General features: G+C 36.4%; 2 protein-coding genes across 2 annotated transcripts; one reads left to right on the forward strand and one right to left on the reverse strand.

Moving 5' to 3' along the window:
- The first annotated feature begins 4972 nt into the window (after window positions 1-4972).
- LOC141833843 (uncharacterized) lies at window positions 4973-6218 on the forward strand. The gene is made up of 4 exons (XM_074721343.1): window positions 4973-5361; window positions 5447-5646; window positions 5791-5863; window positions 5949-6218. The coding sequence occupies exons 1-4, from the start codon at window positions 5181-5183 to the stop codon at window positions 6098-6100; spliced, it is 606 nt and encodes a 201-aa protein (XP_074577444.1). The 5' UTR covers window positions 4973-5180; the 3' UTR covers window positions 6101-6218.
- A 9048-nt stretch (window positions 6219-15266) lies between these two features.
- On the reverse strand, window positions 15267-16746 carry LOC141834160 (uncharacterized). The gene is made up of 3 exons (XM_074721612.1): window positions 16356-16746; window positions 15576-15966; window positions 15267-15471 (listed from the first exon to the last, which is right to left on the reverse strand). The coding sequence occupies exons 1-3, from the start codon at window positions 16604-16606 to the stop codon at window positions 15430-15432; spliced, it is 684 nt and encodes a 227-aa protein (XP_074577713.1). The 5' UTR covers window positions 16607-16746; the 3' UTR covers window positions 15267-15429.
- Window positions 16747-16966: the final 220 nt, after the last annotated feature.

Below are 16966 nucleotides of genomic sequence, written 5' to 3' on the forward strand. Positions count from 1 at the left end.
GCTTATAGCGATTTTTCCCCAATTTCAAAAACTCGTTAATTCGATCGTGCTTGTTCGTAGATCAGGTACTATGCAACAGAAATACGAATAAAATCAAGCATACAAAAAGACATTTTATTTTTACTTAGTTCACAACCAAAGGCTGGTTCACAACCAAAGACTGTTACTCTAAGACCCATGATTTTTGATCATTTACGTATAGGCAATCTACTAAGAAACTCATTTTCTTACGGGAATGAGTTGTAACGATTTACAAGAAAGCCAACGATAAAAACTTTATCGTATTTAAAATATATAATAAATATAAACAGTTACCCAGAGCCGGAGTTGAAGAAGAGTCTTGTTTTAGTGCGATTCCGGCATTACGACGGATGTTCAGGTGGTCCTTCTCGCTCAGGGTGCCATCGGCTCGACTTGAATTATCTTGGATTGATGTGAATTGATGTACAAAAGCCTCTATTCGAAGTCTTTTTATAAGACCTTCCGATCGCCTAGAACCTCCCTCCGGGCGACTCCACGTAGATTACCGATCCACTATCTTCGTAGCTGACTCGGCCTTCCGATCGACTAGACTCTCTATTCCGGTCGACTCTGTGCTGACGTGGAGGGTCTTAATAGACTTCGACTTCCACTGTATTTATCCAAATCTGAGTCGCCTGGATTCCACAATCTGGTCGATTGAGATCTCGGATATGGTTGTAGACCGACGCCTACAGTTCCACTCTAAGAACGCGTCCTGACCCACTTCTCTCGGGAGAATTTACCTAACTCGCCAACCAAGTCCTCTAGACTTGTTGAACTTCCTGCTCAACTGTGGTCCTCGATCTCCAGGAATTGGCTGCTAGGACCCGGTCCTCCTGACCGCCTAGACTTTCACCAAGCCTCCGGCCCTCCTGACCCTACTCACTTGGACTTTGGCCACGCTTCTGTTAGTACCGATGGAATCAAAATATCTTCACAATGGTATGAAATTGTCCACTTTGGGCCTAAGCCCTCATGGCTTTGTTCTTGGGCTCTCCCCAAAATGCCTCATACCAATGGAGATACTTTCCATCCTTTTAACTTCATGATCTTTTCCATGTACTTTAGATGTGGGACTATATTTGCACCCTTGCAACCCAACAGCTTCTCGGTCCTCCGATACTGCATGTACTTGCACCTGGTATACTTGACCTGCTAAGTCTTCTACCTGATCCTCTAGACCAGGACTTACCCTTGCCTAGCCTACAACTAGGATTTTGTCTTGCCTAACCTCAACTATGACTTTTCCTGTGCTCTCTGCACACTAGATCAATTTGTTAGTCCAACAACACACTTAACTTGAACCTCATGCCATTATCAAAACTAAAGTTCGATCATTAATTTTAAGAAACTATTTCTATAAATTTTGAAAATCTTTTCAAAATATATGTAATAAGAACATTTTTGTAAGTTTTAAATTTACTAATCTGGATCGCTTCCCCTGGATGCTTGAATTTCTTCTTCTTCGAGAATTGGTTCTTGCACTGATTGAATTGCTTGTACTTGAAGCACACGATGTGCTCTTTGTTTCTTTGGACTCCTAGCATCGACTCCTCATTTGTCGCTAATTATACTGTCTGAGTCTTAATAGTAGGGTACTTATTTTTGTAGTACACTCTATCTCTACACTTGAAATATAAAATGTGAAATTTAAAATTTGAATTAACCATTATATCTTTTACATCTCTCCCCCTCAATCTCTGGCATATTTACTTCCTTGGCGATTAGTCTAATCAAGAGCTAGTTGACTCTTATACCAATTGTAGGACTATAGAAAGCACTAGGGTGTGAATAATACGTGTTACTTTTTTCATTTTTTTCATTCTTTCTTTTCTATTAGGGTCAGCACACAATGGAATATAAAATAATAAAGACAAGAACACAATACCGAAATTTACTTGGTTCATAATCCCCCAAAATTAGTACTTCAAGGCCTACATACAAGAGGTGCCTATCCATTAAAGTTATCTCCTTTTCGAAACTTTTCCAGAAGAGGATAAATCCCTTACAGTTTATGATTATGCACACAAGTATGAAATTAAAACATAAGCATATAATAAAAGCAAACCAAGCGCACTAATGATTGATCCCGAAGCCTTGACTGTCTCCCACTCCTCCTGGCACTTCTTCAGTAGCACAAGACGAATTTCAAAAGCTTTCCCAAGCATAAAAGAAGAGGATTGAATAGTAGATTGATATTCTGAGCTCTGATTTTGAGGTTCTTTTATAGAGTTTTTTCGGTCCACTTTTACTTGTCTGGACTTTTCCTTTACTAGACATATGATCATCCTTGACTTGCCTGAACTTATCACTTGCCATCCTTGATCTGCCTAAACTGTTTCTTTGTCGGACATCATATCAACCTTGATATGTCTAGACTTTTTCTTTACTAGACATCATATCATCTTTGACCTGCTTGGACTTTTCCATTGCTATTCATCTTGTCAATTTTGACTTGGCTAAAATTTCACTTTGCTAGTGAAATCTTAACTTGACTAGACTTTCACTTTACTTACTTTCAAAGATTTGATCATGTTTGGATCAATCCCTGGTCAAACTTGATCAGACACAAGTATATTGTGTCTATTGTCAAATATTAAAATCCTAAAAACTGATTGCACCAATAATTTCCACTACAATAACTCAAATTTTAGATTTAAGCAAGAAAAAGAATAATTTAGTTATTCACCCCTCCCCTTTAGCCTTCAACCTTGATTCATGAGGAGTTATACTATCCAAGAGGTTTAGTCTCTAGGATTTCTTTGTTAGTCTAGTGTTAGTCAATCTTGATTCATCAAAACTTTCAGTTGTCTAGTCTTAGTTCATTTTAAATCACTAGAACTTCCACTTGTTAATTTTAGATTTACTTTGACTCATCAAAACTTTCACTTAGTTTTAGGCCCATTTGGAATTTTATTTGCCTAATCTCATATGTTGGACAACATTTTGGATTTTGTTCACTCTCAATATTTGTTGAACTTGATTTATTGTCAACACCTTTTCAATTTCTCTATTTTCAATATTTATTAAACTTTTCAACTATCAAGTGTAGTCAAGTTTGATTAATTTGAACTTTGTAAGGTATTCTGTCAATTTTATTAGATAACTTGGTCAATTTATATTAAAGATAAATATGCATATGATGATTTTTTAAAAGAATAATAAAGATACATAAAACGCTAACAAGTTAAAGAAGTTGCATATATAAATTATCTTAAAATATAAAGATAATATTATCTATATTTTTGAACCAATTTATTTTGTATGATTCAATTTATTTTATTTTCACACATGAATGTACTATAAAAGATCATATGCAAAGAGTTAATTAGTCAATACAGAAACAATAATATAATTATGCAGATTTTAAACGAGACATATATAATAAAAAATACTGATATTGAGTAGTCATACATTTATTTTTTTGGCTCAATACATGTTGTACGGCTTAAAAATGATACCAGGAGAAAGTATATTGAGAGTAAAAGATCCCATGATAAGATATGAATTAGTAAGTCAGACAACACTTTGCCCTATGTTTTATAACTGTAGTAAAAATTGACCTAGGATTTTAGTGCAACGGTAAGACACTCCATCAATTAATAAGACATTTTAAATTCTATTTCCAATTATAGTGCAGTATAGGTATTTTTTTTCTAATGATAAACTTGGGATGTTGGCGGCTCCGGATGGATAATCACGAGGACTTTCTAATTTTCTTGGTATATGGAATATGAGATCAGATCGTCCATCTCAATATTAGTTAGTTCCAAGAATTCAATATCTAGTTATTAAAAAAATATATAAAAATTGAGTAAATACTTTCTCTTCTAAAAAAAAGTGAAATTCGTAACCCCAATAGCCCCACACGATCGGCTCCACGACCATTTGTGAGGAGGTAAATCGAGAAACTGCAGTTGATCACGATGCAAGAGGATATTGCCTGGCTTCGCCAGGATTCGAACCCTTGTCCTCTAAAAACTGTAGTGGATAAACTTTTTATAGTGATCGGCCCCACCGCCCAAACGATCCCATATCAAAAAACTTCTAAGAGATTTTTTGGAGGCATGGTACCACTAGGTTGATAAGAGCATACTGTCTCAACAGTACCTCAGTCAACAAATACATGTTGCTAAGACTTAAATCGCACAGTACCTCAGTCAACAAATACATGTTACTACGAGGATTCAAACTAGAAACCTCAAGCAACACATGTCTTCATGAGTAAATAGTTTCTCAAAGTATGATGTAGTGGTAAAAGATAAAGTATTTTTCTTAAGTAATTAGAATTTAAAATCCACACAACGTGTGTGTGTATATATATATATATATATATATATATATATATATATATATATATATATATATATATATATATATATATATGCGAGATTTGAACAACTAATAATGTTGAGGCGCCACTTCAGAAGCCATCTTACTTTATACATTTACTTAGTAGGCGGAATGTGAAGTTGGATCATCCATCTCAAAATTAAACATTGTTTAACTTTAATAAATATTAGAGTTAGCATAATGTATCTAACTTTTAGAATAAATTAATCCTTAAAATGATTAATTCGATTTTATAATAATTTTTCTATCGATCATCTACAACAAAATAAATTCTAAAATACTCGTAGCAAACGACCTAATAATTTGACTTTTTTAGATTTAATCTTTCACTATAAAAAATTCATTCAATAGTTAGGACTAGAACTTTAAATTTAGATGTACGGAATATTGCACAAGACACCCTACTATTAAGTAGCTCAGGGGCTTGAACGTCCATTATTAGCCATAGCGAAAATGAACCACAATAATTCAATTGCATAGATATTGTAACTCAGAGCACGCAAGATTCTCTCAGATCCAACAAGAAGTTCGTTTGTTCCTGAGCATAGAACCAAATAGCCAAAGAAGGGCCACACAAAATGCTAGCGGATAGGATCCTACTAAGAAGATGAGCCCTTCTCTCACCTCTCCCCCTCTCCCCCTCTCCCCCTCCGCCTCCGTTCCAATCGCTACAGAGAAAGAGGACACTCCAACCCATTACACCCTCAACTCCAATTCGGAATCAGAGCCTACCCACCAAGTTTCCATACCCTGCTTCAGCCAGCTAGCAGTGGAAAAGCCTCCTAGATCTACAGATCTGCACCATCATGGCTTGCCAGTCATTTAACATGCAGAACACTTTGGCAAGGCAGGTGATAGATGCAAAGTTCTTGGTCCTCTCTAAAGCCGCGACGATCAGTTATCGTCGACAGGAATGGGGAAAAATCATTCTTAGTCGTGGCGGTGTAGTGTGTCCAGCGATACAAGAGTCTTCCACTGCATCCGCAGGTAACTGTGTACTTGTCAGAAATAATTTCTGGAGATGATATGTATTAAGTGGATGAATTGTTGGATGCTGAATTGTTGTCAATAGTTACTGAAGTGAAGAAGGAAGACACAGTTGCAAACGCAACAGCAGCACCAGCAGAAAAGGAGACTCCTCAGAAAGCCCAGAAACCGCGTGCAAAGCCATTGCCTGAGATGATGGAAGGGGAAGTGATTCCTGCACTAAAAGAGACTCTTGAAGCTCAAGACGATATAACAGATGTTGAAATATCATTTCAGGATAATAGGGTCTGTGACTCTTGAAACTATCAACTTTGTTTTATCTTGAACAACTTGGTTTACATTGTTACAAGCAAGATTAGTGCATCAATCATGAACCACAACCTGAATATGAACCTTGTTTTGTATTCTTTGTGACAATAAAAATAACAGTTGGAGGGATCCTTCTTGAAGAATGACATTCCATATTCCTTCTGGGCCTTCTTTCCTAACGGAATTTTAACAGGTGCCAATGCTAACTCTCTTTGCATATGCATGTAGGGTAGTTCATCAATGCAAATGGAAGCTCACTGGTTTTGCTAATTTTGCAGGTCCCAAAGGGTTTTCTTTGTCGTCATATGGATCAGGAGTAAGCACAGTTGAGCCCTTCCTCATCGATGAAAAGAGAATTACTGGTAAGCAAGTAGTGTTTTGGGTAAGCAAGAGATTGGCAGCTCAAGGAATTATTCCTGTTTGGAAATGAAGAAGATGAAGATTTAACTTTCAGGAACATAGATAACAAAAGCTGACATACGTCAGTAATACCGTAAAAACTCATTTGTATAACTTGCTAGCAATATTAAATTTGTGTCGTTGCCTCCGATTCTGATTGATGTTGCAACTAGAAATTCTAAGTTGATATACCCTATGTAATTGGTTTTTGTTCCAAGTCAGTAATTTATTACAAAATAATTATTAGTAATTACACTTTTAGCTGTTACTAAATAAACTTTAATTTATTTTCCACCTTTCAGTTATTTTGGATTTCTAAATCCGCCGATGTTGATCCTAAGTCCGGATGAAAAAAAGTGAGAGTTATATTAGGTTGTCATCTAACATTGAATTCATACAAATATTCAATAAATGAAAGAAGAATTAATGTTTTATGTGTACAAGAGATAAAATCGATATAAGAGAAGAAAAAAATGATAGAGAACTCAATTTTAAATTATGGTATACAAGAAGTAAACTAAGAAATAAAGTATATATTGCTGTGTGTGAATTATACATATTTTTTATCTTATTTAGCTTATATTTATTATATTATATGAGTATATTTTATATAAACTTTTAACATTTATATCATTTTATCTTTTTTATTTAGATGACTGCGATTTGCATTTTTATTTACAGAAAGGTTAGATCTTGACGTTGGCGCATGTGAATCGAGAAGTTAAACCAAAGGATTATGCTTGGAGATGCCAAATTAAGAAAATACATTAGCAGAATGATCGATAGCCAGAATATGAAACATTCCACAACTGTGATTTTTACTGCTAATTGGAGGTGAGCTTACAAGAAAGCGCGGAGAATGGACAGAATGATCCATGTACAGCTAGTCCGTGGAACATTCCATGATCGTGGATCATCATTGAAAGAAGGATCACGCATGTGGAGAGTCAATTGGGACATGTTAAGATTCATGGCCTGCCAGTGGAAATTTCCATAGTCATGGATACTGCCGAGTGAAGTAGAGAACCAAGATAGACCATGGATCGTTAAGGTTGGATGTTGCACCTCCCTTTTATTTAGAAAAATTTGTTAGGGATAAGGGGATAAAACAGGATGCAAAGGGTGGCAATTCAAGGATTATCTAGTGACAGGAGATCAAAGAGGAGGTCACATCCAAGACATTTAAGATCTAACTTATTCTAAGACATCAAACAACACGAAGAGATCATCCGGAGACATCGACAAACATCAACAATCGAGTTTTTCTATTCATTTATCTTTATTTCCAGATTATTAGAATGTTATTATTGATTTTAAGGATTGTATCTTCAATATTATGAAGTAGTTTCTTTATTTTAAGATGAGAGATTTGTTATGTTTGAGAGATGTCCTAAGGCAATCATCTTATGGTTGTATTGTTAAATTGTTTAATAATAATAAAGTTTACTTTTTAAGTGCGTAATTTTTTACGTTTGATTAGATCTTAAACTTAATTACTGAACGCCTGCAATACGATTTATATCATGAGAGAATTTGTGATTTGATCACAACTTGTAAGGATCTCTACATGTGTAATTATGAATGTATTGAAATTGTCCATAGTCGATGAATTGATGATTACAGACGTTATCGATTCTGTCAAGACTAGCACGTTTAAATTCCTTAGTTCGACAAGCAGCCGATCTCACTAGCTGGAGACATTATATGGTGAGAGATAAGTGTGGATGCTGATTAAAGGTAATCAGTTTATTGGAGTGACTTGCTTTGAGACTTTGTATGGTTCCTTTTAAGCACATGTCAACGAAGATCTCGATGTGGCTTAAGTGCGAGCTTCCTTAGACTTACGGTATTCAAGTCACCTTAGTCATGTAGGCTTATACCTTGACATCTTAAGTAGACCTCTTTAATAAAGTGTGGACTCGGGATGATTGGGTATAAGTTGAGGTGCCCGAAGGTATTTGAATAGCTCATAGAGGATTCACCGCTCTCTAATAAGACAGAAATATACCCTACGACCGCTTGTTAGGATTGTTACTGAAAATTTTTGGCCAAAGCAACACATGTCAAGAGCATGACACTCTTGGACACATGTGCAAGTAACTTGAATCCATAGGACAAGAGATTAGCTTAGGCTAGGTATATAGTCAGCTTAGTGTGAACTGACACAGACAGACAATGTCTTGAACTAAGCAGGTATAGGACAAGTGAAAGGAACGAGGCACAATTATTGAAGCAACTGAAAGGTTTAGAAATTATTCTGAAATTAATCATTAATTTTTTATTAATTGGGGATTATGATGTACTACTAGGTGCCACTCATAATCGTTTAGAAAATTAATGGTTAATTATGGACGACCAACATAACCGAGAACCTATTGGGTCACACGAACAAGAAGTTTTCAGAAGGACTTAAAACGAGTTTGAGAATTGGATTCTCACATCGAGAGAATGTTGATTTGGTTGGACCACAAAACAAGAAAAATTGGTTTGATTTAAACCATAAGGAATTTGGTTGTTGAACCAAATGACTTAATATTGAACTAAAATTAAACCAACTTGGTTTGATTAATAATGGAAACTATTTTGATAAAATAAAGGGGATGACCAGATTCATCTCGAGAAGACGAATCAAATGAAACTTATTTGGGTCAAATCGGAGGTCGTTTGATCACCGAACCATGCAAACCAAAAGCAAAGATGGTTTGCTACAGTACTAAGCCTAAACCCGGTTCAACTGAACTAAGCCCTTTTCTTCTTTTCTTCCCGGCCCGACCCACGGGAGCCAAACCATCCTGTCGTGCGATCGCTTCTTCCTGCGCGCGATGATCGCGTCCATCGCCGCCTGGTCGCCGCCGATAGCCAAGTTTTTCACCGCCTTTTTCGCGCCAGCGAAGGTTTTTCGTCGGACAAAGATATCGTGGGCATTTTGAGATTTTTAGTAGATTATAGAATTGTTGTCGTGTGCCTATGGTTTTTTCATTTTTTCAAAAATTGTTTCGATAATTTTTCTTGTATTTTGTGTTGTCAGAATTGTAAATTCTCGACGATAGAAAGAAAGCCCCGAAAACGATCGCGACGTGTGTTGTTGCGTGTTTTTGATATTAGAATTTTTTCTCGTATCAGTCGTTACTACTCATCGGCTAATACCGAAGACTGTGACATGATTTAAGACTTTAGAAACCTTCTTGAAGATCACCTTGCGTGGATCACCAGTAGAAGCGGGACTCGGAGGAGGACCATGCGATTGATGCCCTTCCCGCTAAGCGTCATACTCCAGGTACATGTAGAATGTTAATTCTGCAAATTTTTAAAATTTTTTGCTATGTTTTTGTTGGGAATCCTATGCGATAAAATCAAAAATCGCAGCGAAAAATAGGATCCTTCGAGCGATCCATGCGAAAAACTCATACAAATTAAAACTATAAAAATTCTATCTAATAGAATTCACCTTTGATGCGTGCCCTTCACTTATTCCGCTCGTCCAAAGGTCGTCGGATCTCTAGCACGTTTAAGTGTCTGTGCCTTTATGCATATCCACACGAACACTCACTTTTGGAGAAAGGTGGTTGTCCTAGCAACCTTTATGGATTTCGGCCAAGAGAGGGAAGAGAGATTTCGACCAAGTGAGGGAAGAAGGAAGAAAAATGAACAACCCAAGAGTTTTGCAAGAGCAAACTCTTTTATACTCATGCCATGAATACCAAGGGTTTTTAGGCTTTTGGTATTCCTCATCAATGCATGATTAATCCTATTAATCAAACATGATAACTCTCATGCATGTAACCTCCTCCTTTTCATTGCATGATTAATCCACATTAATCATGCATGATGAATCAAAATCCAATTTGGCTTAATTTGAGTCTAACTCAAATTCAACTCATGCATGATAACTTCCATGCATGTAACTTCCTCTTCTTAATTGCATGATTAATCCATATTAATCATGCATGATGAATCAAAATTCATTTTGGTTTAATTTGAGTCTAACTCAAATTCAACCAACTTAAGTTTAACTTAAGTCTAGGTCATCCAATGAGCTTAATTGTTCTTTTAGTCAAACTAAAATGAACTCATCTCCAAATAGAGTGTTATTTGTGTGTGACCCAATAGGTTCTTGTAACGTTAGCAATGTTTCTAAAATTCATTTTAGAAACATAAGCAATGAGTGGTATCTAGCAATGCATCATTGCTACCCAAGTGACAAGAATGTCGAGATCCGACATAACCTCCATGACTATGATAATGTATGACCATGTCCTTCTATTTTCGATATTTAGATTGATCAATGAGGCATAGACCGTGTCATCCTCTTATCAATCTTTATGTTTCTTGATCCCCAAGTAGACTCACTCAAGCAAATGAGCTCAATATCTCATATTGACTCATTTGAGCATGGTCATACATTTCATAGTCCTACTCTATCAAGAGGTCGTAAGATATCACTCCCGTTATATGGGAGGGATAGATCCCATCTACATCATTCATATTCCTCTGCATAATTTATTACATATCTAGTGAATTCCTTTATAGTCCACCCTGTTACGGGTGACGTTTGACGATACCAAAGTACATAACTCCTTATGTAGGGAACCGTAGTGACTTCAGGTCTAAGGACTATTTATGCCAATAGTCACATGAGAAAGTTTATGACACTCATATAACGATTCATGAAACTTTCTCATGGCGGATCAATTCAGTATACATTCTCTAATGTATACCCATGTGTCAACTCAATATCCCATATCCATGACTTGTGAGATCAAATCATCCAGTTGACCTACATGCTAGTCTCAACGCATTAACATCGTCCCTGAATATTAATGCTTGACTAGGAATGATTAAGAGTAGTGTTCTCTATATCTTCTCACTATCGATTCAAACAATCGATATGATATAGATTAGAACTAGCTACCCAAGGACATTATTATATTTAGTTATTTGGCACTAATACAAAGTAAGTATAATAATAAAAAATTATGCCTTTATTAATAATAGAATATAATACAAAAGTCCTTAGTCAATCATCACATAATTGACTTTAGGGCTTCTACTAACAAAAGACACAGAGAGTGCAGTGGAAAAGGCAAACAAACGTAGAGATTTACTTGGTTCACAACCACAAGCTACTACTCTAAGGCCCATGATCAAATGATTATTTCCGACAGACAATTAACTATATAACTCTCTTCTTATGAAAGGGAGTTAGCGATTACAAAAATATAGGATCGGTAACAACTATATCGACCTAATAAAAATTAAGCACAAATTAAAATTACTGATAGAGTGATGATCTTGAATTCTGGTGCAGCTCTTCGGCGTTATGACAACGTTCTTGATTGATGCTTCACGTGTAGACGGTCATTGCTTGTCTGTAGAATGATACTTCAACGACTCTCCCTCGAGGCTCTTTTATTAGGGTATCTGGGCGCCTAAAAGCTTTTTTCGAGTGCCTCCACATTGTCCGCCGATCTACTATCGACGCTGCTGGCTCAGCACTTCTAAGCGCTTGCATCCCTTTCCAGACGCCTCTATGCTGACGTGGAGGTTCCGGATGAACCTTGACTCCGCAACGCCTTTATCCAAATCGGGGCGCCTGGAACCACTCTGGATGCCTGAAGCTGCGGTGTCCCGATCACTGGGACTCTACCACCTCACTGCTTCGCTGACCTCGTTCTACTGACATCCAATCACCTGGAACTCATCCGTGCGCCTGAGTCCGATCGCCTAGATCCAGATAAGGGTGCCCAGAACACAAAGTTTCAGCCCCTTCTTTCCTGCATTACAAGTTAGCACAAAAGTAAAATATAACAGGAAAGTGTAACAGCTTAGCCAATTATTTTAGTCTTGACTTCGGATTTCTAGTGAAATTCTAGGTTAGATCGACACCTGCTGTTCCCCTTACCGGGAACGCGCCCTCACCCACTCCACTCGGGAGAATTTACCTATTGCCAACCAAGTCCTCCAGACTTGTTGGACTTCTGTTTAGTCTCGATCCTCGGCCCTAAGATTTCCACTGCTAGACATCTGGTCCACCTAACCTGCCTAGTCTTCCACCTAATGTTGTTGATCTGCCAAGTCTTTCTGCCCAGTCCTCCTGATCAGGACTTCCCACCTAATTCTTCAGTTTAGGTCTACCTAGCCTTCAGTCAGGTCTTCCCACCTAATCCTCCAGATTAGATCTGCTCAGCCTCCAACTAGGATTTCCACTGCCTAGTATCCACTAGGACTTTTTTGTGCTACCTACACACTTAGATCAGCTCATCAGTAAACATCACATACTTAACTTGAACCTTTTGTCATTATCAAAATTAAGGTTTGATCATCTGGTGCTCCCTGCACCAACAATTAAGATATAATGCCACAAATATAAGAGAAATTATATCAAAACTCAAAATAAATCCAAACTCGTAAAATAGGATATGAATGCGAATTTAAATATACGAGCGAATTCAAACATAAGTATAAGAGCTAAAATCTTGTATCAAAATATTGATTATCAATGAGTCACATAAATGCTAAGGGGCGACTCAACCTTCTCTCCCAACATCCCACTGCCTCAATAGGATCTAACACCTCTCCTCAGCCTGCATGGGATTGAATCAAACGTATTTATTACACTCTCCCTTTGACCTCAGCAAGATCAAACACCTCTTCTTGGCCTATATGAGTTCAAGTTAGATTTTTATATTACACCCTTCTCGTGATCTTAGTTGGATCAAGCACCTCTTTCCGGCCTACATAGGATTAAGTTAGATTTGTCTATTACACTCACCCCATGACCTCAGTGGGATCAAGCTTTTCCCCTTATCCCGTGGCTCTAGGATTGACTTTTGGTTATATCTTTTCTAGACTCGCAATCTCGACATCGACTCATTATTCTCCCTCTATGGGATAAACTCGTTCTCCCTATTGGGATCCACTCGTTGCTCTCCCTCCACTGGATCCACTCGTTGCTCTCTCTCTATAAGATTTAGCTCGGTCTTCTATTATCCTCTCCCCAACTTTGTCGATCTATCTAAGTCATGGGATCTAGACTGACCTTCTATTATTCTCCCCATGACTTCGTCGATCTATCCGAGTCAGAGGATCCTGATCTTCTATTATTCTCTCCCATGCTTCATTGATCTATCTAAGTTTTGTGATCAAATTATTTAAATATTTTCTTGTTATTTTTTCCATGACCTCATTGGTTTGTTTGAGTTCCAAGATCAATTTGGATAGATATTCTATTATTATTCTCTCTCTGACTCCATTGGGTTGTTTGAGTCGAGGGATTGAATTACATGGGAATTTTCTCTTTTATTATTCCCTTCCCAACCTTATTGATTTGTTCAAGTCACAAGATTAAGTTGTTCGAGTATTCTATTATAATTCTCTCTCTGACTCCATTGGATTGTTCGAGTCTAGGGATAAAGTTATAAGAGTATTTACATTTTATATTCTTCTCTCTTAGTCCTATGGCTCTAAGGTTGATCTTCGGATCTCTCTCGGACTTTGTCCCGAGATTATAAGCTTTCTCGGCTCCTTTACCTCATTAGGTTGTGGTTAATTTCTTTACACCAAATTTAGTTATATTAAATTAATTTCAAACATATAATCATTTTCTTAGCCAAATAAGTTCCTCATATATTCATTCAGGCTCACATTTCAAAATCTACTTTAGCCCTAAGGACTCTGCACTACACCTACAGTTGGGCTTGAACTCTCATCTCAGCTTGTGCTAGCTCTATTCTTTTTTGGTCCACCAAAATGCTTAGGGTCCAATCCTCTATAAATATTTAAGTTCACAATGGTATGAGCATCGAACCTTTAGTAGCTAACCCTAATGTCAAATACTTTCTTCTTCTTCATTTTCTATCATCATTTTATTGACTTAAGCATCAGAAAAGCCTCATCAAATAACTTCAATGTCCTTTAATGCATGTTTTCTTGTCCAAGGGCCACCTCATCCCTGATCAAGACATCTACTTCAATTCACCATCTAGTGTGGTGGTAATTTTTAGCTGCATCAATGACGATGAATGGAAATTTAAATTCTATTTTGTTGACCTCACACCAGTACAAAAAAATCCTTCACAAACTTGATATTGAAGGACAAATGTTTTAGGCTATAGAGTTAAGTGGGTTCCACTTAGTGTTTCAAAGCAGATCAATTGTGAAGGTATTGGTACTTGTAGACTTTATTGCCGAAATGGCTATGCCCTTTACAAATATAAGTAGTTCCATAAGTCCATTCCACATCTTGATAGTAATTTCCTAGAAAGGTAGGAGAGCTAGTCTAGTTCTGATTTGTTCATCTTGATAGAGTTCCACATCTTGATTGTAATTTTACTAGAAAGGTAGGAGAGCTGGTTTAGTTCTGATTTGTTCATCTTAATAGGCACCAAGGAAGATTATCAACTTCTCAAAATAAAAAGATGGTTCTATTTTTACACAGAGCAAGTAAATTTTAAGCATGATTAAAATTGTCGTTCCCAAGAATGGTATCCATTAGTAGTAAAAAATTTGAAATGAATAATTATATAAAATTAAAATTTTAAAATACATTTTTAAAATTTTACTTTCCTAAAAGCAAAATTGCTTACTAGAACTTTGTTCAAGATTGTTGAAAAATTACAAGGCGTTTCTACAAATTTTTTCTTTTTAAAACAGAATTGATATGAATAAATTATGTGAATGTTTGAATGATCTCTATTTTTCATATTGTAATAAGGATTTTTTGGGTATTCAATGCATTATAGCTTTGTTTTATTCACTATAAAATTAAAGAAGATGCTTTATCATAACTAACATTAAATAATAATCATAAGAATATTTTTATGACAAATTAAACTAGGATATTTGATAAAAGAAAATTTTATTGTAAAATATAAATCTTTTGTTATCATACTATAAAATTAATAATTAATTAAAGAAAATAAAATTTATCATTAATAATGACAAATCAATTTAACAGTATTGTTAGTAATTTTAACTATAACATTTAGGTTGTCAGGAATATAAATTTTAGTGGTACAAGTTTTTTCATGATTAATACCCTTTTTTTAATGATTATCGAACATAAGAATGTTTAAGAGTAATGTGAAATATTTGCATCTACCATCTGAATTCTAAACTTCAACATAAAAGAACAACTTATTAGATTAAGAGCTGGGAAACAAAAACAACAAGTTGGCAGTATGCATCAATATAATATAAACATTAATTTTATAGCTTAAGTCACCTCAAACTTACATAACTTTCTCCTAATTCCTCTCTTTCTCGCTTACATTCAGACTATTTAGAACACAAAAGCTTTCCAATATCCCATGGTTTACATAATACATAATATTTACCAGCACTTTCTTTCTTTTTGTTATCTTATTCATCGTATTTGCGGTTTCGTAGAAAAACTTTGGAGGCCTGTTAAATTTTAGAACGATTTTAATAAAAGAGTTTTATCTTTAAGAAAGATGAACACACTTTCTACTTTCTAGATAACACAACAAAACTTATCAAACAATCACCAGATTTGAGACGGATGAAGTGATATGCGGTTGTTGGCTCCACTGAACTCGCTTGCACTCTCTGAGTTGACCATGCACCTGATCTTGGAATCCTCTTACCATTTCTGAGTACTCATCGCTGAACAATAAGGCAGCATCACTGGAGACAGTAATGACGCCGAAAAAGGAGCCATCTTCATACAAAGGACTTTTGGTTACCATCGCCGTGAACCTTTCACCTGTCTTCTTCTTCAGTGTCAATTGGCCTGACCAAGACTGACCTTTGTTCAATTGATCCATGAGCTTTCTCGGATATGTGCTATTGTTTTTGTCATGCGTTAGGAGGTAGTGATTACTTTTGCCGAGTGCTTCATAGTCTTTCCATCCGTATAGATTTTCTGCTGATTTGTTCCTACGTATCACAAAATTAACCTAATTAATTTATTCTAATGTTTGCCTCTTCTAAAATATATTAAAAAGTATAGATTCAGTTTCGTTTCTATGAAACTGCTAACGCTAAAAAATATCAATATATCCTAATGATGCTAATTCGAAGTTAACTGTACACATAAACATTTAAAAAGGTGGAATTTAATATGATGTCAGTCTTCAAAACTCTACTGCCTTTACTTAGTAAGTTGCTATAGTAGAATCACACAAGGTGATTACACCATCTATGACATTTATTTAGTAGAGAATTAATCACTAACATGCATGCACATGTCAAGAACATATGATTTGATTGCGAATATATATGCTGTGGGTGGTATAAAATGATGCCCCCTTTATTTAGCTACTGACCAGAAGATGATTTCGCCATTGTGTGGGCGATAGATGTGAAGGGCGTGCCCGATGTGCTTGAGGACACTGTGGAAGGGTCCATGGACAAAGTGGCCTGGAATATTGGCCATGACAACTTCATCACTGAGCTGCTGATCTGCTCTTCCTCCTGCCTCCATCGCAAGGGCAAACTGCATCTGCTCCCGTAGCCTCGTGAGGTTCACCTCAAGCTCGTTTAACCTCTTCATCAGCTCTTCCAACGACCCACTCATCGATTCTTTTGCATGCACCCACTGCAGGATGGGCTCCTCCAACCTGTTCAATGATCTTATCGTAAACTAGAAATTAAAATAGTAGACGGAGATGAGGACGCAAGAGGCCATCGGCATTGCTGCTTTTTTGCATCCTTCTGCTGCCATCTGTCCCAATATATGCGAACCAGACAAGTATTATACGACCGTAGACAACACAAAACCGCTATTTTATTGCATACGTGGGCGAGGAGCAGTAACCAACAAAAAAAAAAGTTAGGTTCTTTGTTTAAGTGTACAGTAAAATCGCCATGAAAGGAGCATTATGTTTGATAAACATTAGTACACCAACTTGCAGGGATGCTTGATTGAGAAGCTTGT

Source organism: Curcuma longa, chromosome 8 (assembly GCF_044706935.1).
Source record: "Curcuma longa cultivar G26 ecotype Majalengka, Jawa Barat chromosome 8, ITB_CL_G26_1.1, whole genome shotgun sequence".
NCBI lineage: Eukaryota > Viridiplantae > Streptophyta > Magnoliopsida > Zingiberales > Zingiberaceae > Curcuma > Curcuma longa.

Coding starts and splice junctions, on each gene's coding strand:
- LOC141833843 (XM_074721343.1), top strand. CDS start 5,181: ATGGCTTGCCAGTCATTTAACATGCAGAACACTTTGGCAAGGCAGGTG. Junction 5,647..5,790: donor TATCATTTCAGGATAATAGG/GTCTGTGACTCT, acceptor TAAAAATAACAG/TTGGAGGGATCCTTCTTGAA. Junction 5,864..5,948: donor TCCTAACGGAATTTTAACAG/GTGCCAATGCTA, acceptor CTAATTTTGCAG/GTCCCAAAGGGTTTTCTTTG.
- LOC141834160 (XM_074721612.1), bottom strand. CDS start 16,606: ATGAGTGGGTCGTTGGAAGAGCTGATGAAGAGGTTAAACGAGCTTGAG. Junction 15,967..16,355: donor AATGGCGAAATCATCTTCTG/GTCAGTAGCTAA, acceptor TGTGATACGTAG/GAACAAATCAGCAGAAAATC. Junction 15,472..15,575: donor CTTCATCCGTCTCAAATCTG/GTGATTGTTTGA, acceptor AAAATTTAACAG/GCCTCCAAAGTTTTTCTACG.